The 23,923-nt window shown below is 49.5% G+C and overlaps 8 protein-coding genes across 8 annotated transcripts; 5 read left to right on the top strand and 3 right to left on the bottom strand.

Moving 5' to 3' along the window:
* Positions 1–613: 613 nt before the first annotated feature.
* On the top strand, positions 614–3,218 carry DEU56DRAFT_824551 (uncharacterized protein). Its single transcript, XM_041354253.1, has 7 exons — positions 614–741; positions 801–1,050; positions 1,107–1,600; positions 1,651–1,813; positions 1,860–2,061; positions 2,116–2,831; positions 2,879–3,218. Exons 1-7 carry the CDS (start codon positions 674–676, stop codon positions 3,062–3,064), a joined length of 2,079 nt encoding a protein of 692 aa, XP_041204659.1. The 5' UTR covers positions 614–673; the 3' UTR covers positions 3,065–3,218.
* On the top strand, positions 3,104–4,844 carry DEU56DRAFT_566794 (uncharacterized protein). The gene is made up of 7 exons (XM_041346846.1): positions 3,104–3,369; positions 3,439–3,697; positions 3,752–3,837; positions 3,884–3,942; positions 3,998–4,004; positions 4,063–4,095; positions 4,153–4,844. The coding sequence occupies exons 1-7, from the start codon at positions 3,339–3,341 to the stop codon at positions 4,530–4,532; spliced, it is 855 nt and encodes a 284-aa protein (XP_041204658.1). The 5' UTR covers positions 3,104–3,338; the 3' UTR covers positions 4,533–4,844.
* A 312-nt stretch (positions 4,845–5,156) lies between these two features.
* DEU56DRAFT_743570 (uncharacterized protein) lies at positions 5,157–6,311 on the bottom strand (the record flags this gene model as incomplete). The annotated part of the gene is made up of 2 exons (XM_041349018.1): positions 5,157–5,844; positions 5,899–6,311. 2 exons carry the CDS (start codon positions 6,309–6,311, stop codon positions 5,157–5,159), a joined length of 1,101 nt encoding a protein of 366 aa, XP_041204657.1.
* A 1,213-nt stretch (positions 6,312–7,524) lies between these two features.
* DEU56DRAFT_759191 (uncharacterized protein) lies at positions 7,525–8,963 on the bottom strand (the record flags this gene model as incomplete). The annotated part of the gene is made up of 5 exons (XM_041350290.1): positions 7,525–7,697; positions 7,732–8,224; positions 8,283–8,475; positions 8,608–8,684; positions 8,736–8,963. The coding sequence occupies 5 exons, from the start codon at positions 8,961–8,963 to the stop codon at positions 7,525–7,527; spliced, it is 1,164 nt and encodes a 387-aa protein (XP_041204656.1).
* A 204-nt stretch (positions 8,964–9,167) lies between these two features.
* Positions 9,168–10,804, bottom strand: DEU56DRAFT_566733 (uncharacterized protein). The gene is made up of 2 exons (XM_041346845.1): positions 9,873–10,804; positions 9,168–9,818 (listed from the first exon to the last, which is right to left on the bottom strand). The coding sequence occupies exons 1-2, from the start codon at positions 10,598–10,600 to the stop codon at positions 9,329–9,331; spliced, it is 1,218 nt and encodes a 405-aa protein (XP_041204655.1). The 5' UTR covers positions 10,601–10,804; the 3' UTR covers positions 9,168–9,328.
* Positions 10,805–12,734: 1,930 nt separating this feature from the next.
* On the top strand, positions 12,735–14,591 carry DEU56DRAFT_916417 (CHAT domain-containing protein; the record flags this gene model as incomplete). Its single annotated transcript, XM_041357855.1, has 7 exons — positions 12,735–12,754; positions 12,817–12,907; positions 12,970–13,207; positions 13,263–13,403; positions 13,448–13,964; positions 14,035–14,134; positions 14,208–14,591. The coding sequence occupies 7 exons, from the start codon at positions 12,735–12,737 to the stop codon at positions 14,589–14,591; spliced, it is 1,491 nt and encodes a 496-aa protein (XP_041204654.1).
* A 573-nt stretch (positions 14,592–15,164) lies between these two features.
* Positions 15,165–16,637, top strand: DEU56DRAFT_873059 (voltage-dependent anion channel; the record flags this gene model as incomplete). Its single annotated transcript, XM_041355830.1, has 5 exons — positions 15,165–15,223; positions 15,270–15,304; positions 15,366–15,729; positions 15,789–16,329; positions 16,386–16,637. The coding sequence occupies 5 exons, from the start codon at positions 15,165–15,167 to the stop codon at positions 16,635–16,637; spliced, it is 1,251 nt and encodes a 416-aa protein (XP_041204653.1).
* A 3,760-nt stretch (positions 16,638–20,397) lies between these two features.
* DEU56DRAFT_961470 (TPR-like protein) lies at positions 20,398–21,897 on the top strand (the record flags this gene model as incomplete). Its single annotated transcript, XM_041359342.1, has 1 exon — positions 20,398–21,897. One exon carries the CDS (start codon positions 20,398–20,400, stop codon positions 21,895–21,897), a length of 1,500 nt encoding a protein of 499 aa, XP_041204652.1.
* Positions 21,898–23,923: the final 2,026 nt, after the last annotated feature.

Genomic DNA, 23,923 nt, shown 5'->3' with positions numbered 1-23,923 from the left:
GAAGCTCTTGAGCTATGCCAGTGGGCGCGGTGAGAAGATGGGCAAATCGTCGTGCATACGCCACGGATTGTGGACTTGGTAGAACAGTAGACGATCGTCATCGCAATTGGGTGTACTTGATGGTAGTGAGAAAGATTATCAATCGTTTTATGTGGGTATCAGACCACAGCATGGAATGGGAATTTGGGACAACAGTGGCAATCTGAGAGTCTGAATAGGATAGTCGGAAATGAGGTCATGACTCACTGTAAAGCCATCAGTCCTGTGACAGAGGGACTAATCAGCCTCCTCCACTTCCCTTGTGCGATGCATATTTGGGGAAGTGTCGAGTTTTAGGCCTTAGGCCTCAACACTTCGACCAATCACAACAGCCTGAGATGCGTATATCGTCGACTCGTCACTCACCACCATTAATCCTGCGACAGAGGGGGACACCAGTCAGCCTCCTTTTTGAAACGATGCCCGTTATTGTGGGAAATGGCACCGTCTTTGATTCAATCACAGCAGCTGCATAATCAACTACTCAAGTTTGACTCAAGTAGTTTCAAAGTTCAAAGGACGAGGAGAGTCAACTGGTGTTTGGTCCTAATTGGCAAAAGCCTCTCATCCTAACATACACAAACAACGCCTTCAAAATTGTAAGCAAGGATGTTACCAGGTGCTTTAGATCTAAATGGCGACATCACTCGGGAAACGCAGGCAAAGAGACGAAGACGCAGATCCATCATCACAATCACACGGGTAAGTCAACACATGCCCATCAAACACCAAAATCACAACATAACATCACACTTCCTCAGATCCACACTATTCGTATCCAACCTCCCCTATGATGTAACATCCACAGACCTACAAACAACATTTTCGGATCTAGCACCCGTGCGCTACGCCTTTGTTGTATCCAAGGACGGATCTGGGGAATCCAAAGGTTTTGGTTATGTGTCTTTTTCTATTCGGGAGGATGCGCAGACTGCTTTCGATACCGTGTCGGCTGATGGGATCGAGATTAATGGGAGGAAGCTGAGAGTTAAATGGGCAGATAAGAAGGTGGTGCGTTTTTTTGTTTTTGTTGGTCCGTGGATGGGGTTCTTATGGGTGTGATATAGGACAAAGGGAAGTTTGAAGGCTCCAAGGAGCGCGGTGGCAAGGAGAAGAAGCAGGAGGTGAAAAAGCCTGATGTGAAAAAGCACGAGGTGAAAAAACAGGAGGTAAAAAAGCAGGAGGTAAAAAAGCAGGAGGTCAAAAAGCAAGAGGTAAAAAAGCAGGAGGAAAAGGCGAAGATTGAAGAGGTCAATGAGAGTGATGCCGAAGTAGATGATGTCGAAGAGGGTGATGACAAGATGGTTGGCGTTGAAGATAGTGAAGCTGAGCTGAGTGGTGCTGAGGACGAGGAGGAGCAGTTGGGTCTTCACGAAGACGAGGACGGCGATGAGGACGAGGACGAAGATCTCGAAGACAACGACGAGAAAGAAGCCATGAGCGTTGATCATAAAGATCATCAACGTCCCATGAAACCTCAACTACCTCAAACAGACACAGGTACTACACTCTTCATTCGCAATATCCCTTTTATTGCTACAGAAGACGAACTACGGACGCTGTACGTTTACTTTCCCCACCACCCGCGTGCGCTCATCCCTCATGATTTAGATTCCGCACATTTGGGGCTCTACGGTATGCCCGAATCACCGTCGAACCAGGAACCGAACGTTCGCGCGGCACCGGTTTCGTTTGCTTTTGGAAGAAAGAGGACGCCGACAAGGTGATCGAGCAAAGCGAAATTTTGCGCGCCGAAACCATGGGCATGCAACAAGTACGTTCTGCTCCCCAAACTCCGACATGTCTCTGACACCTCCCAGCCAACGAAAAACCCATTTACCCTACCATCAATCCTAACACCTGACCCATCTGCAGGCGTAGCCAGAAGTCTTGTTCTTCATGGTCGCACTTTGGACGTCGTAAGAGCTGTCACACGGGATCAAGCAGGTAAGCTGAAGGATGAAGGCGAGAAACGGCGAGAAAAGGCAGACAAGAGAAATCTTTACTTGTTGCGAGAGGGAGGTAAGGTTTATTTCATTATCATCACTGTCATCTCTGTAAACCACAATCCGTCAGTCATCTTGCCCAATACGCCAGCGGCCAGCACTATACCACCTATTGAACTGGAGAAGCGGACTAATTCGTTCACCGCCCGCCGCACGATGCTGCGGACAAATCCTTCCTTATACGTATCGAAGACCCGACTCAGCGTTCGCCAGATACCACTATTCGTTACCGAGCGGACTCTCAAACGCCTCGCCCTCCACGCCCTTCGTACATTCAAAGACGAAGTCCGAAAGAAAGAACGCGACAATTTGACTCCCGAGGAGCTAGAAGAGCCTGCCAAGGAATCTGACGAACCAGGCGACTCCAGCACAAAATCGAAAGCCGGGCAACGATCGCAGGGAAGCAAGTCCAGAGGCGTCAAGCAAGCCAAACTCGTGCGTCAACATGAGAGGGTAGATCCTGTCACAGGAAAAGGCCGCAGCAAAGGTTACGGATTCATCGAGATGCCGCGGCATGCGGATGCGCTACGCGTGCTTCGGTGGGCCAATAACAACCCTGCTGTTACTTCACTTCTGAGCACCTGGTGGAAAGAAGAGCTTGGAGACCTCCTCAAGCTTGAGAAGGGAAAGGGGGATCCTGATGAGGCTAGGCTGAAGCGGATAAAAGATGAACTAGAAGGCCAGGTAAAAGTACCCAAGGGTACGCTTATTGTGGAATTCTCCATAGAAAACGTGCAGGTCGTCCAGCGAAGAGCGAACCTGAACAAGGAAAAACCGACAGTACCAGTATGTATGATTTCCGTCTATGATCACTATTTCTGACTCAGATTTAGACACGAGTCACAAAAAGCCAAGGTGAAACATCTCAAGAACCACCTATGAAGAAACGTCGTGTTACGACTGATGAAGCACCAGCGAAGCCTGTGAAGGAAGAACATGCCACTAGTGGTCAGCGCATCGGCGCAGTTATTGGTAGAAAGAGAAAGGAGCGCAAAGCTGGCAAGAAGGGCGGAAAGTAACCCTCGAGTGCTGTTTTGATGTGTTGTTTGCCTTTCCTCGTATCATACCCTGCTCAAAATGACCACAGTGTCAAATATATTGACTGTCATATGTTATATTGGGTCACCTGCTGGAAGAGACTGGCTGTGTTTTGACGCGAGCTCAGCTGCCTGACGTGACGCGTTATTTTTGTTATCAGTCAATGCACACGATCAACCAGTCCACAACCTGTTTATAAAAGTCGCAGGAGAATAAGGTCTTAGCGTGCCCATTCACTGCGTACTCACTGCACTTATGTCTGATCCTAAAGTATGGCTAATCACAGGTGAGCATCTTCATTTCCTGCGGTGCGTATCACATCCAGAGACAACAGTAGCTTACGTCGATCATTTAGGTACATCATCAGGCTTTGGTCGCCGTTTAGTATCAATCGTTCTAGAACGCGGCGATCGTGTAGTCGCGACGGCCCGATCTCTCCAGAAAATCCAAGATTTCCCCCAATCTCCGAACCTACACCTCCTCGAGCTTGACGTGTCTTCTGGAACGAGTGCCATCAAGGAACGAGTAGATGAGGCGGCTAAGGTGTGGGGCAGGATTGACGTATTGGTGAACAATGCGGGTATTGGGCTGCTGGGAATCCTTGAGGAATGCGGGTAGGACATAGACCATGTTCTTTTCCCATGTCTAACGCATGTTATCGGTTTCAGGGTAGACAAGATGATAAGCCAATTCCGCCCGAATGTCTTCGGCGTTCTGGATGTCACGAATGCAGCATTGCCATACATGCGTGAAAGTAAGTTTCGGGAGATGTGCATGCAACACGTTTTTGAGCTCTGCAGGGAAGAGTGGTACTGTAGTTATTATCGGAAGTCGCAGCGCCTGGAGGCCTGAAATCGTGGTGAGTAACGTTGTCTATGGTTGATAGTGATTGAATCATATAACGTCTGTTTCAGGGACTTGGTGAGTTACTCTTTTTGTTTTCAGCTCCTCCGTGGGTGATCATTTCTACGTCTGGCAGGTCCCTATGCCTCATCAAAGGCAGCCGTGCAGGGTAAGTTGCATTGTAACTTATATGCACTCCGTTGTTCATTGACTGAAAATACTACAGTAATGGGTGAAACACTTGCCGTGGAACTTGCACCATTCAACATACGCGTCCTGATCGTCGAGCCTGGCGCCTTTCGCACCGAAAACATATACAGCAATAAATTTGATACGTGGACGAATCCTATACCTGATTATGATGAAACACGAGCTGAAATACTGGTAAAAGTTGAGGCTATCCCTGGCAAGCAACCAGGAGACCCGATGAAGGGGATGAAACTCGTCGTAGACGTTGTAAGAGGAGAGGGCGCTGCGGCTGGGAAGGAGTGGCCGTTATATCTCGTTTTGGGAGGGGATGCAGAGAGAGACATCAGAAATAAATGCGCGGCAATGCTGAAGCACCTAGATGAATGGCAGGACGCAATCCGGGACGTGAATATATAGACCGATGTGCATTGTACGACTATGTATGGGAACATTATGGATACAGCTCGTAGATCATCGAGTATGTTTGCTGTCGAATTTGTTATTTCGGTTTCGTTATGATCCTGGTATCCACACTTCATTTGCTGCTTGTGTATGAGGAAGGATCAAGTACTGTCTTCCTTCTATACGGTCTGGATCGGGGAGACTATCAGAAAATGTACCTGTCAGATTTGCGAACCATGCCTGGAAGAGCTTATGCGAGTTCTTGTCATATCATCGTCGTGGTTTATGGGCTGGTCTGTTAGTAATGATGCTTGATGTACTGGTCAGGAGCTGAAAGAGTAGCCATTCTTTGTCTGGTGTGATTTCTGCATGACTGGCACCCACGGCGGGAGATCAGAATTGCAGCCGCACATGACATATGTGATATAAAACGCCTCCTAGATTCATATTGCCCCAAAATTTGCAGTCCATGGTTGTTCAAATTAATCTGACATTAGGTGATGTCGTACCATTCGCTGCGTCACGGTGGCAAGAACCCTCAGCTCTGCCTCAAGGGTCAGGTTCGGAGACCCATATGGGCCATTGACCCAAAGCAGGTCTCCGATGAGATCGTCTGGTGATTGGCCAAGCGAGGAAAGCCTATGAAATCCTCTGCCTCTTCGCAAATCTCCCAACCTCTATGTCGCCCACCGTACGATCCAAGTGGTCGAATACAGACCCTAGAGCGTGAGCTAGGTCAGGATGACAAGGACCAGATGCTATGCTCATCATAGCGTCAAATTTTCGTCTCAGTCCAGCTAGCTGATCTGGCGAGAAGTAGACTTCAGGCTGTGGTAGAACTAAATCAATAGAGAACGCCTGCCAAAAATTTTCATGACGTACGATTCCTGGAGGTGGTCCTCCATTCCCCTGCGACTGCTCTAGCATAGCTCCTACATCTTCTTCTGGGCCCACCTCATCCCTTGGTATTATTTGAGGCACTTCAGTAACTCCAACAGGCACTACCATCGGCGCCGTTGTGAACAAAGGTTGTTTCGGAACTGGTTTTGGTGTCGTCTCCATCTTGAATTCTCCTGACTGCGACTTGCGAAACGATGCGGGGAAACTTGGGTGCGCTTCAGCATGTGTCATACGAATGCGTAGAAGAAGTTCGTTATCATCCATAGTTGTTATACGTAGCCAGCCTCCACAGTGATAACGGGTGATGCGAGAACGTGACTTGGCGCGATCGGCATCTTGGTTTCGCGACTTTGATTGCTCTCCTTCAAGCTGAGCACAGAAGTAGGTAACGACTGTTGACTTTCCACCGCGCTTTGTTTTCTTTTGACTGTATAAAAGATCTCTGTAAGGACTGCCCCGGTGTATGACGTAGACAACGCACTTCCAGTGATATTCTGAAGCTTCTGCCAGAAAATCCCTAATCTTATTCGTCCGATTATACAAATGTTCTCCAGCTGCAAACATTCCCGGCGGTAGATTCACCATGGTATCAAAGTCGAATGGTCGACCTTTGTTCAATGTGACGAGTTTCAAGAAGTCATCCAAGCTCATCGCCGCGGTGGCAATCTGCCCACATCCAGAGGAATCGACAGTGGCAGCGGACTTCCGTGCTACCTGTTTGTCCATACAGCCGATGCATACTTTGAGATGACCTGTACCAGTACGTCGAGGTGGGTAGGAGTCGACGGGGCCCATGTAGGCACAGCGAGTGCATTTCTGAAGTACGGTTGGAGATGTAGATGTAGAAGGAGTCGGAGTTATTTCTGTTGGGATCTCGAATGTAGTTGGAGCCATTGAAGTGGGTGTCGGTGTGGATGACAAGCCGAGCACAGGAGCGGGAGAACCTGCAAAGTCACCTTATAAGTTCGAAACAAAAATGTCCAAATCATCCGTTAATACCTTTTACTTCCATCCTGTATTATTTCGGAAGATCCTAGCGTAGTCCGCGATATTCTTGAATTACAGTGGTAAGGTTCCTGTGAGGTTTCTGTGGGTGCACTTTCGCGACATCCCAGAGATCACGTGCACCTCTCGATATGGTGAAATCTTCACTAATGATGCGGCAGGCCAGGCCTAGGCCATGCATTCCATCACACTTGGATCTCACGAAATATTAATATTGAACGGATGTTTTCAGCGCTGGGACGACAAACAGAGCCCAAGGATCAAGGCATGCGGGATCAAATATTTCTGAGACTCAATCTACGTAGACCCTTCTAAACTGCGCCCTGTTCGCTCCCCTACCGGGCTTGGCAATGTGATCCATCTCGCTCGTGAAACCACACAACATCACCATCACATCGCGCCAACGCACGCTCCCCATATCGATGAGCCTTCTTTTGCACCACGGCAATTCATTGTTAGCCGGATGCAGATGTGCAGATGCCACTGGCTGCTATCCATCGGCCCGTAATAGCAGCTGCCCCCAAGGAAATCTGTGTGAAACTGTTCACTTTGTTCACGGCGATTGATTTCTCTCGTGTTCCTCATCAGAGAGTGCTAGACAACGTGGCATGATAGTCTGATGAGAATTGAACTTGTATTCAGAAATCGGTACGCACTTTGAAACTCCCCTCTGGATCAATCAACTCAAACGATTTGGAGGACGTTGATACGCTTTGTCCCGAAAGTGCATCACTGTTCTTCAAAAATATTTGTGGCTCAGGACATCCGATATAAGTCCACATGGAGCCCTTGTACCGATAAGACTCTCAAATATGGCCGAAAGGAGTGTTCAGCCACCTGCAGTTGTGGGCATACATAAAACCTAACCGGTAATGTACCTAATTAGTTTGTAATGTCCAAGGTGAGCGCCTGTGTGCACTTGACCACCCACTAGAGATACCGATTTGAAAATGATGTGGAAAGGATTCGAGGGGCTGGTTGAGGTGCACAAAGCCTGAACTCGGGCGTTGACCATGGAGGTGCACGTATGCAATAAAGTATTCGTCACTTTGCCAACGGGTTAGCCAAATGTCTCGACTGATCACAGCCTACTTGCCTTGGATTATTCATTGTGCCCAAGCTCTGATATTCTGCAGAACGCCTGGAACAACGCTGGAACAACAAACGGAGCACGACACTCCCGCTCTACTTCACTGAGCATGCGCTCAGCACGGAGACGTTGTATCCTTTCCTGCTGCAACTCGATTTCGATCAGTATCAGTTGCGCCTCCATATCTATAGGAATCAGATGAGTCAGCTACGTGCATACCGAACTGTAGATGTACGAGACCATGTGGGGAGGGTACTGCTTCTTCGCTCTTTGGCTGGGGAACACCAAGACGAACAAGCTCTTCCGATATCCCTTGCTCACAATGTCTCAAGGTAGTCAGTTGACCGCGGACCTTCGACAGCTCAAGCGACAGCCTCTTGATAGCTTCTCGATTTTGTGGTGGGCGGGGGGCAGTAGGGACGGGGCTATTGCTCACGCCAGTCGATCCTGGAAAAGGCATGTGGTAGCTGCCAAATGGAGGGATGCGCGACACTAAAGGTATCGGGAATCTGGACTGAGAAATTTCGTCTAATTGTGTGGTTTGGTCATTTCCAGTTGAAAAGCCGTTAAGAGTATGTTTCTCTTCTGCTGTACTGTTCTGAATGGGGAAGTGCTGCTCGGTTCGGATTTTCTTCGACGCATGACTCGAGGAGGACTCATTATTGCCATCTGGCCCAAACGATGGTGAAAGAAGATCTCGCTCATTGACGGACTTCGGGGGGAACAAAAACATTAGTTTATAAAAACGACACATAAATCGCGGCACATACATCGCTTCGAGGTCTCTTCCCTTGAGCTACTTCCGGCTCCTGTGAATAAAGATGATCTGTCGTAAAATATTGTTCTGCGAGCGGGTCGTTCATTCCTTCTGTTCGCATTCGCGGCAGTTCTATTGTGTGTTTTGGTCCCAGTGGTGACAGGTTTGTTGTTCCGTGTGATCCCGTAAAACCAATGGACGAAAGTCTGAGACAGACCTTGATTAGACGTCGTTTGTACTATGAGAATATCCTCACATGTTAAAAGTAATCGATTCGCTTCACAATTGGAGTCGCCTGAGTTTCATTCGTGTACACGTGTTTCTGAGAAGGTGCTTACATAGAGAGCTGGTTTTTAACCGCGGTTAACTCTGGACTCCCCTGGGCAATGGCCACCCATCGTTTGTATAAAGAGCCCTGAAATGGATCAACCGTGATTTTCAGTGCAAGGCAATGCTTAGGACATACCTCAACCAGAGGGACTGGCGCGTTAGCGGGGTGAGGCCATAACAAGAAGAACACGGCGCCTTCCTGACGGATATTTTCACCTTTGGGACGATGTGCTCTGAGAACACTGAGATCTGCTAGAAGGTTTCGAAGAGCCTCGGTTTTACTCGTCATCCCAGATATCAGTCGCCCGCCCTTGACCCCGCCGTACTGGAGGGTAACTTGGATAGTCTCGTAGTTCTCGTTCATGTGGGATATGATAAATATGGTTCAAGGCTCTGGTCAGATACAATTCATGGCTATATTGGCCTTCGTCATAACCTGGAGTCTGGACATCGTGATTCTGAAAATGCTGCGACTGCTGCCGCGGGCGGCAATTGCCGTGAGTGCATCAACATCATTTGTGTTCTCCAAACGGGCCATGTACTTAATCAAGCACGCGTCACTTCCTATGCACAGTAATATTGTAGTCCGTTTCCCCCCGGTAAGAACGTAAAACCAGAAGCTACCATCAGAGAGGTATGTAGGTATTAGACTGGTAAAACGACGGAGTATTGGTATAAAATGACTGAAAATCAATGAGGCTAAGAGATATAATATATGTACTTGTGTCATCAATTCTCGGGAATATACAACTCGGGTTCACCCCCCGAATTCTGGCGTAGCCTGAAGGGGTCCCTGCACAGGGGACGACTAAGTAGTTCGGGGTCAATCTCGAGAGTAAGATTCTCCACTTCGTATTCCTCCTCTGAATCAATCTCGGATTGAGTTTTCTCTCGGGCCGAATCGTACTGCGGGATAGATACTTCGCTTTCGGTCTCTCCTGCTTCGCCTTCGTCCACCTTGACTTTTTTCCGGAAATAACTCAAGGGGCTGAGTTCTTCCTCTTCTTCGTCTTCGAGGCGGCGTTTATTCCTGCCATTCGTGGGTGAAGATTCAAACCACCCACTGACATTGTCGGGGTTGCTTGGCTCATTCAAATGCCATTCGAGAGCGAGTTCACGACTGTCATAGGCGAACGGAGACTCAGCGTCACTGCCGTCGATGGAATCCTCATGGCGGAAGCATCGAGGGTAGTCGGAGTTGTTGTCAGTTGCGCGCGACCTTCCCCTAACATTAGAAACTAATGATTGGTGCAAATTTGAGTGAGATACACACCATAAATTGCCGTCGCTGCGGTCATCTTCTGCGTCTTGCAGGTCATCTTCGCTCTCGCCAGCGCTCAAATTCTCATCTTGGGCATCATGCAGATCCACTTCATGCTCGTCGCCGTCGCCGCTCGAATTCTCATCATCAGCATCTTGCAAGTCCTCTGGGTCTTCATCGTCATTCTTCAGCGCCGACTGGACGCTCTTGATCAACTTGTTCACAACGTTCGGCCCAGCTACAGCTGCCACGTCGTCCAGTAACTTTTGCATTCCATCGGTCTCAGCCTGGAGCTCGAGCTGTGCGAGAGTGACATCGGCGAGCGCGGCAGCGGCCTCAGCTCTGGCTAGCTCCAGTTGGGTGATGAGGTGATTGCGATTGCGATGGACGTCGGCGACCATCTGAGCAAACCACGTAGGGTCATCGCAGAGAGGGGATGGAGGGGGGTAGATGAATTTCATGAGAGGCGGGTCGAGGGACGGGGTATTTAAATTTTGGGTGGCAGCATGTGGGGTGGTGGTGGGTGCAGCGTTGGGTTCGTCGCTTGGTGGCGAAGGGAATCGTTCTAGAGGGTAGTTGCCCAATTTATCATATTCAGACTCTGCAGCGTCTGACGCGTCTGACGCGTTCTCGTTGGCAGGGAGATCTATTTCCTTCTCCTTGCCTTTGCCCTTCAAGTCTGCGGTAATGGAAACTCCGCTGGCTTTGGTTTGGTTCTGGTGTTCAATATTAATCGACATCACGAGATATTCTCTTCAGCGTTTTGAGCTAGTAATGAAGAGCAGTGAAGGGAAAAATTGAAAGTTAAGAGAAGGTTAATCGTGAAAGTAGCCACAAACCACCAACAAGACGATGTGGATGGTTTGTAGCTGTTTTGTAGGTCCAAACACGGGACCTTGTCCACCGCGTCCACAATAGCACGGCCGGTGAGACTTGCCTTTTGGGGGCAAAGTCTACCGTGGTATATGCGACCGCGGTACTACGTGCCAGCGTCCTGCAGCGATATTTGACTGTTTAACCCGAGCAGAAAAGATACCTGTCGGTGATAATGATCAAATATCGCTCTGCAGGCCACAGGTATCGTCTAAAGTGCCATACCACTCGCGCTGATAGGACTAACACCCAGTCGATCACCAAGAGGGAAGTATATGCCTACGGCACATGCATCAGCCTCCCCAACGGTCAATCAGCGGTGCCCCTACCGTAACAAGGTATCCCTGGCAGCATACCCTGGGTCATCCGACTGTCACAGCGTTCCGCCTGTTCCACCTTCCGGACGAAGGGCATCACAATGTACCACACCTACATTGCCATGCAGCAATCTCCGAGAGCGTTGCGCGTCGTCCCTCGATGTGAATTTCGACATCAAGCAGACGAGATAGGCTGAATAGTAAGAATATAAGCCGCCACGTATTTTGCAACGTCGGATACGGCGTTGAAGGACGCTAGTGTTTCACATTGTTTCACCATATGAAACTTGCTAGTGTCAGCGAGTGTCATGAGCCTCATGGTACAAATTTGCAAGACAATTCATTCTGGCAATCGATGTCTTCGCGTTCAGTTCTTAGAGCGAAATCTAACAAATGGTTACTCACGAAGACGCGGGGAGTTGGCAATCCAATTGATTTTGCATAAAATCCAATCTCAACGAAGGGTGACCCCATGCCGCTAAGTACTATCATTACCCCTTGTTTGCGAGGTCATTCTTTTGACGAGCTAGATGGTCGGAGGCCACCTTTTGGTTGCTTGCGGTCCTACGGATATACCGAAATCGCTGGATACAAAGGGCTTCACACCTGCCCCCTTGGCAGCGTCTGGGAACACATCCAAACAACGATAATGGTCGACTCATCAAGACGTCTAATTTATGCTCGCGAAGGATTGCGGAGGTCCCAGATGCAGACGCGTAGCCTGCGCGCAGAACCTTTAGATTTAGGATCATCGACAGGAAGTGCAGAGACGTTCATTTGAACCAGATCAAGCCTTCGCTCTGGGCAGGGAATGGTATTCTGAAGTTGTCTGAAGAAGGACGATGCATGTCATTTGCATAAACCCATGATGCAGGAGAGTGTGAAGAATCCGTGGGATATGTACCTGCAGCTGGTAGTACGTACCTGCGGATACGGAAATAGAAGGAACGACTACTTCCGGGAGACTAGCGCGGGACACGTATCAGCAAACTCTCAGCAAACTTCAACAATCAACGTTAATCAACGTTCAACTTCAAAGACTATTGCCTCTAGATTGGATCATGGCATCGTTCTATGATGTAAGAAGGCTATCAAATTGCTGCCAATAACATGGCATGTCGCTGTGGAACCAGACGCCAAATCACACCAAGTAACCATCGGTATCGCTCACAGGATTTTGCAACCGTCCGTATCAGCTGCAACGATAGGAAAATTAGACATGTCAGAACAGTCATCCACAGGAAGAAGACATCAAATCGTGAGTAAGAACTTATAGCAGCTGATATATATCATTGACGCAAAAGGCTGCAGGCAATATCCCCCTCACACTACCAGTTGAGGTTCCCACTGTTCCAGTGCTCTCGTTATATGTGTCACGGTGTGTTCAGCCAGATCTCACTTAGTTATGGACTCCTTACCGAGACTCTTAACAGATTTTTGCAGCGCAAGTCTCGCCGTGGTGCGCTCCCTCAGCATTCGCCATATCATTTCCTTCGCTTCATCTCTACCGTCAAATAACTATGTGCGTTCACACTGATATTCGACCCTCCGTGGATTTTTTGCTTATTTTGAGGCACCTAACACTACAGTTACAAAATCGTCTTCTTCACCCAACTTTTTTCTTCGGCTTGATCCTCCACGCGTTCTCGACAGCCATCGTGTAACTTGAATTCGGTTCAATAGCATGTCAGAAAAAGTGGAAGAGTGCAGAATTGTCCCCCTGGCAATTATTTTCACCTCGCCTCTCTCGACAACTTTCGTCTCAGCCTTCGTCACAGATTCCAGCAGCTGGGCGTCCTGTCTGACCTTGATGAGGCCGTCGAGCTCCATCAGGCTGCACTACAACTCCGTCCCCCGGTCATTTCCTTCGATCCACATCTCTCAATAATTTTGCCACCAACCTTCATGACAGATTCAAGCGGCGGGGCATCAGGTCTGACCTTGATGAGGCCATCGAGCTCCATCGGGCCGCACTGCTCCTCTGCCTGCCCCTCGCGCCTCGCGTCATGCTCTTCGATCCGGGTCCCTCAGTAATCTTGCGGGCAGCCTTCATGCCAAATGCCAGCAGCAGGGAATCCCGTCTGAACTCCATGACGTCATCGGGCTCTATCGGGCTGCACTACTCCTCCGTCCCCCCGGACATTCTTTGCGATCCGCGTCTAAACGAAGTCTGCGACCATCAACGAGGCCCCCTCAACAATCTTGCCCTCAGTCTTCGAGACAGATTCCATCAGCGGGGCACTCTGTCGTGCGGTATTCTGGACCCAGTTGGCACGTTTCCGCTCACCACTCGATTATCTTTCCCTGTCTAATGACACCGGCGCAGCCTTGGCGGAAGAGTTCAAGGGGTCTAGTTTTTGTCTTCGTAACGCTTTCGATCAGTCTGCTGAAGACCAGTCTCCGCAAATCTGGCAACTGACCACGCTTGGGAGGAAGTCATCTTACGCATCCGCATGCTTCCCGACTTTTCTCAATTTCTTCTACCTCCCCTGTTCTCCGACCTACAGAAGGCGGCAGAAGGCGGTCCAGTCATTATATCGTCAATGCAAGCCAGTATGGCTGTGACTCCTTTATCATCTCATAACAAGGAAGACACTGTCCATGTTCCGCTTGATATTACACGAGCCGAAGTGTACGAGCTGTCCTCCGATTTTCAGTCACTCGCAGAGCAATTTGGTTCATCTGATCATCTACACAAACTTGTCAGCATCGTACGCAAGCTGTGGCATGATATCGTTGACCCCGTGGTCCAAGCTCTTAGAGAGTCTACTGTTCACCCTGGCTCGCGTATCTGGTGGTGTCCCACTGCTGAGTTCACGCTGCTTCCTCAGGACCTTACGAAAAGAAGAAAGACAATTTATCTGACATCTATATCTCCTCCTACACCCCGCCCCGACTTTGGCTACTCTCGTTCGTGCGAGACAGCAGGTTTCTCAAGATGTATTACCGCAGCATTTCGTTGCCGTTGGTCAAAACCCGGACAGTGGGAAGGAACTTCAATGTGTCGTTCCTGAGCTAGCCGTCCTCGCTCAACGCGTCGCGCCCATCGTGTCCTTCACATCACTTACCGACAGCCATGCGACAGTACAGGGAGCATTCGACGCATTGAGCCGAAATCGATGGTTTCACCTTGCCTGCCACGGAATGCTAAATCGAGAACAAACCATTCGAGTCCTCCTTTGCGATGCGTGATGGGCCTTTAATGATCAAGGACATCATCCGATCTCACTGGCAGAATCCACAGTTTGCATTCTTATCGGCCTGCCACACTACCGTGGGCGATAAGAAGAGTCCCGATGAGTCGATCCATCTCGCTGCGGCTATGCAATTCTCAGGATTTCGCAGTGTGATTGGTTCCATGTGGTCCGTCGACGATGATGTTGCGCGTCAGGTCGTGTCTGCTTTTTACGGCAACCTGGTTGATGGCTCAGGGAGATTGGACTGCACACGGGCTGCGGTAGCGTTGCACAAGGCTGTGAAGTCATTGCGCAAGAAGATTCCACTAGAACAGCAGATCGTATTTGTTCACATAGGTGTCTAGTTAGATATTCTATTTGCCATATTATTGCATTTATGTACTCCTGGTTACTTCCATTGCCTCCCAGGGCGGACTGGTCACGAGTCCAGTCTCACAAAGACAGTTGGTCATTCAATGGATTGTGCATAAAACTATGAACGACGGGTGAATCCATGTCGTGAAGTACTATCTTTATCGAAGCGGAGTCGGTAACCAAACATCCACCATACAAATTAGAATTAGACTCCGACTTTCCCGCAATGCTGATTCACGATGATTCAGTACTTACTACTGAGTCCTTGGTCAGATTTTTTTTACAAAATCAAAAGCGTGAATTTTGTCCCCCGCCTGTCCACTCACACGGTCTTGAGACTAGTTAGCGATCAACGTTTCATAGCGAGCGCTAACACCAAACACTTACTAATGAAGAAAGCCGAAGCCGACGTTATTGATCAGCAACTGAGCAAACAGAGTCGAACGTTGTTCGAGCGCAAGGACCGACGGTTACAAATAGTTAGCGAAGAACAGTATAAATACAAGATAGAAACATACAGTACAGTCAGTCCAGATAATAAGAAAAGAATCTACTCAAGTACAATGAGTAGAGACGTCGGTGCAGCTACTCTTCGTAGGAAATCTTTGAAAGATGTTGTTCGGTATGTCCACTGGTTGACGTGCGGGGGCCTCACTTACCATCCTCAGACATTTTACTCCAGTATGGTTTGCTGTCACGATGGGTAAGTCAACATTAATCCCCCTATCCATGCATTGTCACGGTGTTGACAGCATATTGTGTAGGGACTGGCTCAATCGCCATGCTCTTCCACAACTTTCCTTATGCTGGTGATTCGCCAGCAATGCGAGGTTTTACACTCGCCTTCTTCTTCTTCAATCTTGTGCTCTTTCTGCTCTTCAGCGTCATCACTGCAGCTCGATACATCCTCTTTCCTGGCATTTGGTCTCGTATGATACGGGATCCTGTGCAGAGCTTGTACATTGGCACGTTTCCAATGGGCGCAACAACGTTAATAAACATCGCCAGTAGCGACATATTCCAGACATACGGTTTTGGTGGGAAGCCGTTTATTTATACGGTGTGGGCGTGTTGGTGGATCAATGTTGCGATTTCAATAACATGCTGCTTTGGCATGATGCACGTTATGTAAGTCCGTTCACTGTGAATCATGTAAATGAGTTCAAGTGTTCATGTAAACCCTACAGGATCACTCTCCAACAACATTCGCTAAAGTCTATGACAACTGTTTGGCTTCTTCCTGTCGTGACCCTTGTCGTCGGATCTTCTTCTGGAGGTGTTCTCGTGCCAGCGCTTCAGGTCTATTCCCCCTCGTATGCGTTGCTAACGGCGACGTTCTCTTCGTGCATGGTCACAATAGGTCTTAGCCTTTCCCTCATGCTACTCACGATATACATCCTTCGGTTGGTCGTATACGGTTACCCCACGGGTGCATCAATTCTGTCTGTTTTTCTTCCTATCGCTCCTTGTGGACAGGCAGCATACTCGCTCTTACAACTGGGGTCCTCTTTCCGTTTGCTATTACCTCTGAATTATGGTGATCCAGGCGGATTGTTGCGACAGCCTGGAACCGGCGAAGTAGTGGAGGTGATATGTGTGGTTGGTGCTGTGGTGCTATGGTCACTGGCGAGTATGTGGATACTCTTTGCTATGGTCGGTCTCGGCTACACTCTTCGTCGGGAACGCATTGACTTTCGACTGCCATTCTGGGGAACTGTGTTTCCTAACGTGCGTGTCTACAATTTTTTTTCGTTGGGGGATGCGTTAAATCCGATTCTACACAGGGAGTATATGCAAATCTCAACTTGGCCTTGGCAACAACATTTTCCTCTACATTCTTTCGTGTATGGGGTTCAATATATGCGGTGGGGACGCTAATATTGTGGGTGTGTATTGCCTTGCCTACAATACGGATGGTTCCAAGTGGTCGTATATTTGACGCTCCATGTCTGGAAGAGGTCATGATTGGAGAAACGGGGAGGGAAACGGAGAAAAGCGAAGACGATTTAAAGAACTTGTTGAGAGATGATCCGTGATGGGATCCGTTGATCCGTCAAAGCATCCAGTACCACTCTTATATCCTATCTGTCATTGAGTGTTTCGCTATCATCGAGTGTCACTCACCTAGTCACGATAATTTCTCTCTCTCTTGCTATTTAAGATGGGCAGACGCCCTTGTTACACCTCAGTCTCGTTAACCGTTGACTGAGGTGTGTATGTTTCTCTTACCCTACACGTACCGTACTCAAAAGCACGTTTAGCTCGCGCTGTTAAATTCATAGATTGGGAATATAGTCTCGTTAACCATTGACTGAGCTCGCGCTGTTAGCTCTCACCTCTTAACAGAACTGACCTTAATGTCGGAGAGATGTAAACATTCTGGTCAAAAGGCAAGGAGTGCAGAGACATTTCGTGGAGGTTCTCTGGGCGATTACAAGAATTAGAGCGCTAACGGTGAGGAAAACGTAAAAGAGATGCCATGCTAAGGACTGAGATCTGGACCAAACTGCGGGTTTGCGGTCCCAACGTCTGAATCTCAGAAAAGCTTCTTCGTCCGACGATGGAAGTGTGTCCACTGCTGCCCAGATGCTAGTAGGATTCGGTGCAAGGTCTCCAACTCCATCCTCAATATTCGTCGCTGAGCACGTCAGGTGTGGGTACTAGTAAATGAAATGCTCCAAATGTATTTCACACTCCGACTTCGAGGCCGTGTTAGGCTTGAACGACCCCGGGTGGCCGTGTAAGCCGTCGCACGTGTGGACAACACATGTACCGAGTCTTAAGCTTCAGCGCTTCAGCACTCACTGTATTACTTCTCTCGCAGGTCTCCATTGATTTCTGAAACTTTCAGTGCTCAAAACTCTGCTCTTTCCGTGCGTATTCACGCTGTGCCTAGTACCTGAGCTTTGTACTCATCACGAGACGGCGCGGCGCTGCAGTTGCAATCTCATTTTTTTCACCGAGTCGGAAGTTCCACTCATCTCCTTCATGGTCGCTGCGTTCTTCCTATCCATCGTGTAAAATTTCTTTGTATCTCACACAATACACAACATGGCAGACGATCATGATGTCGAGCGATGTCGAACGACTTTACAGGAGTGTCCTCCGGGCCATTCACATCGATTCACAGCTCTCAACAACCTTGCCAATAGTCTTCACGCCAGATTCGAGCAGCAGAGTGTCCTCTCGGACCTCGATGAGGCCATTGAGCTCCGTCGGGCTGCACTGGACCTCTGTCCCCCTGGCCATGTTGATCGACATAAGTCTCTCAGCAGTCTTGGTGTCGGCCTTAGAGATAGATTCGTGCAGCGGAGCGTCCTCTCTGATCTCGATGAGGCCATCGAGCTCCATCGGACTGCACTGGAGCTCCGTCCCCCCGGACATTCTGATCGACACCTGTCTCTCAACAATCTCGCTCTCAGCCTTCGAGACAGATTCGAGAATCAGGGCAACCTCTCTGACCTCGATGAGGCCACTGAGCTCCAATCGACTGACCACAAAGTTGACGACAAATCTCCTCAGGTGCCTATCTCGCACACTGGAAAGGACAACCCTCAGGCCAAAATGACGCTCAAGGGTCATGAAGAATGGGTGAATTGTGTAGCCTTCATCACTGGTACACATCTCCTCGTCACTTGCTCTGGCGACAAGAGTCTTCGGGTGTGGGATTTGGGTACGGGGAAACAAGTGGGGGAGCCCTTGTTGGGTCATGACGACCGAGTCTTGACGGTTGCAGCGTCCCGCGATGGGCGTTGGATTGTGAGTGGAGCATGGAACGGAGGCATCCTAGTCTGGGAAGTTGCGACACACAAGAGCGTACCCGTCTCGTTCAAGGGCCATGAAAGTGATGTCCGGAGCGTGGTATTTTCACCGGACGGTGAGACATTTGCAACTGCATCATATGACCGAACAGTATGTGTCTGGCAGAGGGGGACGGGCGACACGGTCCTCGGACCACTGCGAGTGGGCACCTTGGCCAATTCGGTGTCGTACTCTCCGGATGGAAGAAAACTGGCAGCAGGCACGGATGAACACATCGTCGTTTGGAATGCAGCAAATGGGGATCGACTACTGCAGATAGAACAGAGGGCAAGCAGAGTTGCATTCACTCCAGATGGTAGCCGTCTCGTCAGTGGAAACATCAATGACATCCGAATATCAGATGCTACCACCGGAGACACCATCAAATGTTTTAACCCGCACACCGCAATTTTTCTCTCGCTAGCTATTGCTCCCAATGGTACCAAATTTGCCACCACGTCATTCGACAAGACGACACAGTTCTTTGACCTGACCACGTTCGAACCCATCGGCGAGCCACTCGAACACCCTGATACCGTGTACTGTGTGGCTATTGCCGAGGACAGCCAGGTTGTTGCTACTGGCTGTCGTGATAACCTCGTTCGCACATGGGCAGTTCCTCAGAGCGAGTCAGAGAAGGACTCAGACCAGGTGAGCAAATTATCCATCGCACCGTTCTTTCTGCTGACATATCACATAGTCTATACCGAAAATCCTCGAGGTAGGTTTTCACCCCTGTCCTTTTGCACAGCTCCTAACTTTACTCCTCCAGGAGACCATTCCTGGCTTAGAGTCAGGACCAGAAGACATTGAACACTCGCATGGGTTCTTTGATGATGTGAGCCCCTATGTCACATATGCGTGCCCGTCTCTGACTATGCTCCACTGCAGTATAATACCCGCTCTCCACCTCAACGCAATGGCCGCTCCACATCGCGACATCATGTTAAAGGCTCCCGCATCAAGAACATCATTAACCGTATATTTTTTCGCTCCCCCGTTCCTCAGGGTCATGCTCCCCGCCCTCGCAGGATCCCCATCGTAGACATCTTTGCAACACGAGGTAAATATGTAAGTTTTCCGAACTTTCAACATTCATCCCTTGGTTGATGGTATTTTCCCGTAGCGCACCGCTAATGCCATCAGCGGGCAAAGGCATTCGACACAGCGGCCTCGACCCCCTCGCCAGCAAGGCAACAGCGCACCACCAGCGGGGATATCTAATATTGGTGGCCTAGCCACACCTGCGACCTTGCAGACCACAACCACAGATGATCATACTGCAACTGGCAGACCCCTTACCCCGCCCGGCACTGAACGTGTCGCTCAGTTTGACTGCTTGGCGATCCTGGCCGGGTGCTTCCCGCGCCTTTCGCGCACTCGACAAACAGATCCCATTGTATCCCGCCCTTAGTTGCTTGGCAATTCTTGCCAGGCCTGTGATTCATGTCTAACTTAACGAACAGAGATTCCTATTCCATGCCCCTGCAAGGACTCCCATCCGTTCCGAGACTACTTTTGTTGATATGTTTCTGTTGCCCTCCAGGTTATTGTTTATGATAGGTACATAGCTACATGTGCAATTTGGTGTACAAGACTGTGCTATGCAGGATGCAATGGACGAAAGGCAATGGGCACCAGGGTCACATCACCGAAGCACTGCAAGTCATCACGATGGTTTTGATGTGGTTTGGCGCCTTCCGTTGTAACTCTCACACTCTAGTTGAAACTTCGCATCATGTTTCTGGTTGCCGCTTTTTCCGAAGTGTCATAGCCTCACCACGTTTGAACACTGCATGCATTAGCCTCATGGACCACACGGCTTCACAGCCTCACTGATGACCTTTTGGCTCGCTGTCAAATTCGTGGTATCCCTCGGCGCTTACCGTGTTATTTCAGTGTGCCAGTGCTCGAGTCTCTGCTCCTGCGTGCGTATTCACTCTAATATAATACATCACTGAGTTTCGTGCTCATTGCGACACCCTTTACAGTAAGATGGCGCAGCCATCATCTTCCACCAATAACATAGCAGACAATGTGGAAGAATCTCGAGCGGCCTTGCAGCGCTGTCCCCCTGGCCACTCTCGTCGATCCGTGTGTCTCTTTAATCTTGCCGTAGACCTTCACAACAGATTCCAGCAGCAAGGTGTCCCGTCTGACCTTGACGAGGCCATCAAGCTCCATAAGGCTGCACTACTCCTCCGTCCCACCGGTCATTCTCTTCGATCTGCATCTCTCATCAATCTTGCAATCAGTATCTTCCACAGATTTGAGCAGCAGGGCAATCTGTCTGACCTTGATGAAACCATTGAGCTCCATAAGTCTGCACTACTCCTCCGTCCACTCGGTCATTCTCTTCGATCCTCATCTCTCACCGATCTTGCTGTTAGCATCTTCCACAGATTCAAGCACTCGGGTATTGAACCTGACCTTGATGAGGCCATTGAGCTCCATCGTGCTGCACTACTCCTCCGTCCTCCTGATCATCCTGATCGATCCACGTCTCTCAACGCTCTTTCCATCAGCCTTCAACATAGATTCAAACGACGGGGTGTTCTGTCTGACGTCGATGAGGCCATTGAGATCCAACGGGATGTACTACTCTTGTGTCACTCTGGTCATTCCGATCCATCTATGTCTCTCAATAACCTTGGTGTCAGCCTTCTCAACAGATTCCAGCAGCAGGGTGTCCTGTCTGACCTTCATGAGGCCATTGAGCTCCATCGGGCCACATTACTCCTCCGTCCCCTCGGTCATTCTGAACGATCCACGTCTCTCAACAATCTTGCTGATAGCCTGCGAGCCAGATTCCAGCTGCGGGGTGGCCTGTTTGACCTTGATGAAGCCATTGAGCTCCATCGGGCTGCACTACCCCTCCGTCCCCTTGATCATTCTGAGCGATGCACGTCTCTCATTGGGCTTGCCATCAGCCTTCATGACCGATTCGAGCTGATGGGAGTCCTGTCCGATCTCAATGAGGCCATTGATTGTCATCGGGATGTACTACTCCTTCGTCCCCCTGGTCACTCTCTTCAATCCTCATCTCTCAACAATCTTGCCATCAGCCTTCACGACCGGTTCGAGCAGCGGGGAGTCCTGTCTGATCTCAATGAGGCCATTTATCTTCATCGGGCCGCACTACTCCTCCGTCCCTCTGGCCATTCTGATCAATCCACGTCTCTCAATGGGCTTTCCATCAGTCTTCATGACCAATTCAAGCAGCGGGGAGTCCTGTTATATCTCGATGAGGCCATTGAGCTCCGTCGAGCCGCACTACTCCTCCGTCCCCCCGGTCATTCTCTTCGATTATCGTCTCTCAACAATCTTGCCATCAGCCTCCTCCGCAGATTTGAGCTGCGGGGCATCCCATCTGACTTCGATGAGGCCATTGAGCATTATCGGGCTGCAATACTACTCCGTCCCCCTGATCAATCCACGTTTCTCAATAGGCTTGCCCTCAGCCTTCGAGATAGATTCCACCAGCGGGGCGTCTGACCTTGATGAGGCCATCGGGTTTCACCGGGCTGTAATACTCATCCGTCCCCCCGGTCACGTCGATCAATCCATATCTCTCAACAATCTTGCCCTCAATATTCTTGACAGATTCCTGCAGCGGGGCGTCCTAACTGACCTGAATGAAGCATTTAGGCTGTATTTGCAACTCTCCCAACTATCTCATGCAGCCTCTCATAGCGATCTTAGTGTTTCCAAGCCATGGGCTGCCTCTGCCGAGGAAACGACCATGACTCTGCATTGAAAATCCATCAGCACGTTGCTCTCCTGTCATCTTCGTTTTGATGCCGCCAAGAAGGCCACTTCGAAGCTTCTTCACTTGCCACGGACACCTTCTCGTGCGACCTTCTTCCTAGTGTGCTGAAGACTACCATGTAACTGGTGGAGCAAGGTCATACGGTATTCTGGACCAAGCCGGCACCCTCCTGCTCACCACTCGATGAACTTTCCCTCTGGGGTAGCCTTGGCGTAAGAGTTCCAGCGGCTGATTTTTCACCTTCATAGCGTGTTCGATCAATCTACTGAAGATCAGTCCCCACAAATCCAACAATTGATCACACAATGGGATGAGGTCGTCTCCCGCATCCGCATGATGTCTGCCTTTTCTCGATTTCTCCCACTCCCACTGTTTTCTGACCCCCAGATCTAAAGTCACTGAAGAAGGTCCGGCCACCGTCGTCGATGCTAGTGGTACGGCTGTAATGTCTTGATTGTCTCAAGTGCCCACGATCTCGTCCACATTCCGGTTGATATCACGCAAACCGAAGTCTCTGAGTTGTCCTCCGAGTTTCGGTCCCCCGCAGAGCAATTTAGTTGTTCCAATAATCAACACAAGCTTGTGGCCATTCTCCGCAAGCTTTGGCATTATATTGTAGACCCCGTGGTCCCGACACTCGCAACGGGCCATTGATGATCAAAGATATCATTTGATCCAACTGGCAGAACCCGGAGTTTGCATTCTTATCGGCTAGTCACACTGCTGCTGTTGTAGGCGGTGAGATGAGTCCGGGTGAGTCGATCCATCTCGCTGCGGCTTATGCAATTTACCGAATTTCGCAGTGACTGTAATTGTGTGGTCTGTCAACGACGAGGTTGCACAGCAGATCGTGTCCGCTTTTTACGGCCACCTGGTGGATGGTTCAGGGAGATTGGACCGCACACGGGCTGCGGTGGCGTTGCGCAAGATGATCCCACTCGAACACAGATTGTATTTGTTCGCATAGGCGTCTAGTTAGATACTCTACTTGCCATTTTATTGCATTTTCTGACTCCCGGTCGCCCCCATTCCTTCGCTATCCTGCCGCTTGATTAGTTACTTAATATTGTTTGTGTACGGTACAAGTTATGTTGTTGGATTGGATACTATTACTAGTGCTGTGTACACTGTTCCGTTGAATGAATCAAATATTGGGGCGTTAGGATAAACAATGTCTTCTATCTCGGTGACTATTTCATCATACAATCGTAGTGTTGGTTTCCTGTCGTAAGTGAGCGTAAGGTGTTGTACAAATGCCTGGGGAGATTGCTTCATGCATGTACTGTCAAGGTATGAAAGAAAACGCGTCAGAGATACCCGTTCTGCGAAATCCATGCGGCAACATGCCGCTACAATATCTCTAGTGTCCTGACATCCATCATGCCACCAACAGAAGCAACGTCCTTCACACTTGCGATGATATTGTTGTCCGACGCGATCCTTTTATACTCCCCACCACGCTGCTGCGCTAGGAAAAGAGCGCCAAAAGGTTGTCCGAGACGAACGAGTAACCTCAACTCTCGCGTATGAGAGTCCGAATCAACCGGCTCATTGTCTCCACGAGACCGGCCGAACAAGTCATCTGAAGAAGACCCAAGCTCAAGCCAATCATCCGCGCTCCGCATATCGTCTGAAAAGTCGGGCAGGTCAAGATCGTAACGATTCCATGGACGGATAAGCAAGAAGGTCTGCCGAATAGGCCTTGCCGGCGAGAATTGAATCAACTTGTTTTCCGTTGTGATTAGCATGTCC

The sequence above is a fragment of the Suillus clintonianus genome (genome assembly GCF_016758775.1).
Source record: "Suillus clintonianus strain FC179 chromosome Unknown DEU56scaffold_85, whole genome shotgun sequence".
Classification (NCBI taxonomy): domain Eukaryota; kingdom Fungi; phylum Basidiomycota; class Agaricomycetes; order Boletales; family Suillaceae; genus Suillus; species Suillus clintonianus.
Note: the sequence above shows the minus strand (reverse complement) of the source record. Positions and strands in the feature narration are given on the sequence as shown.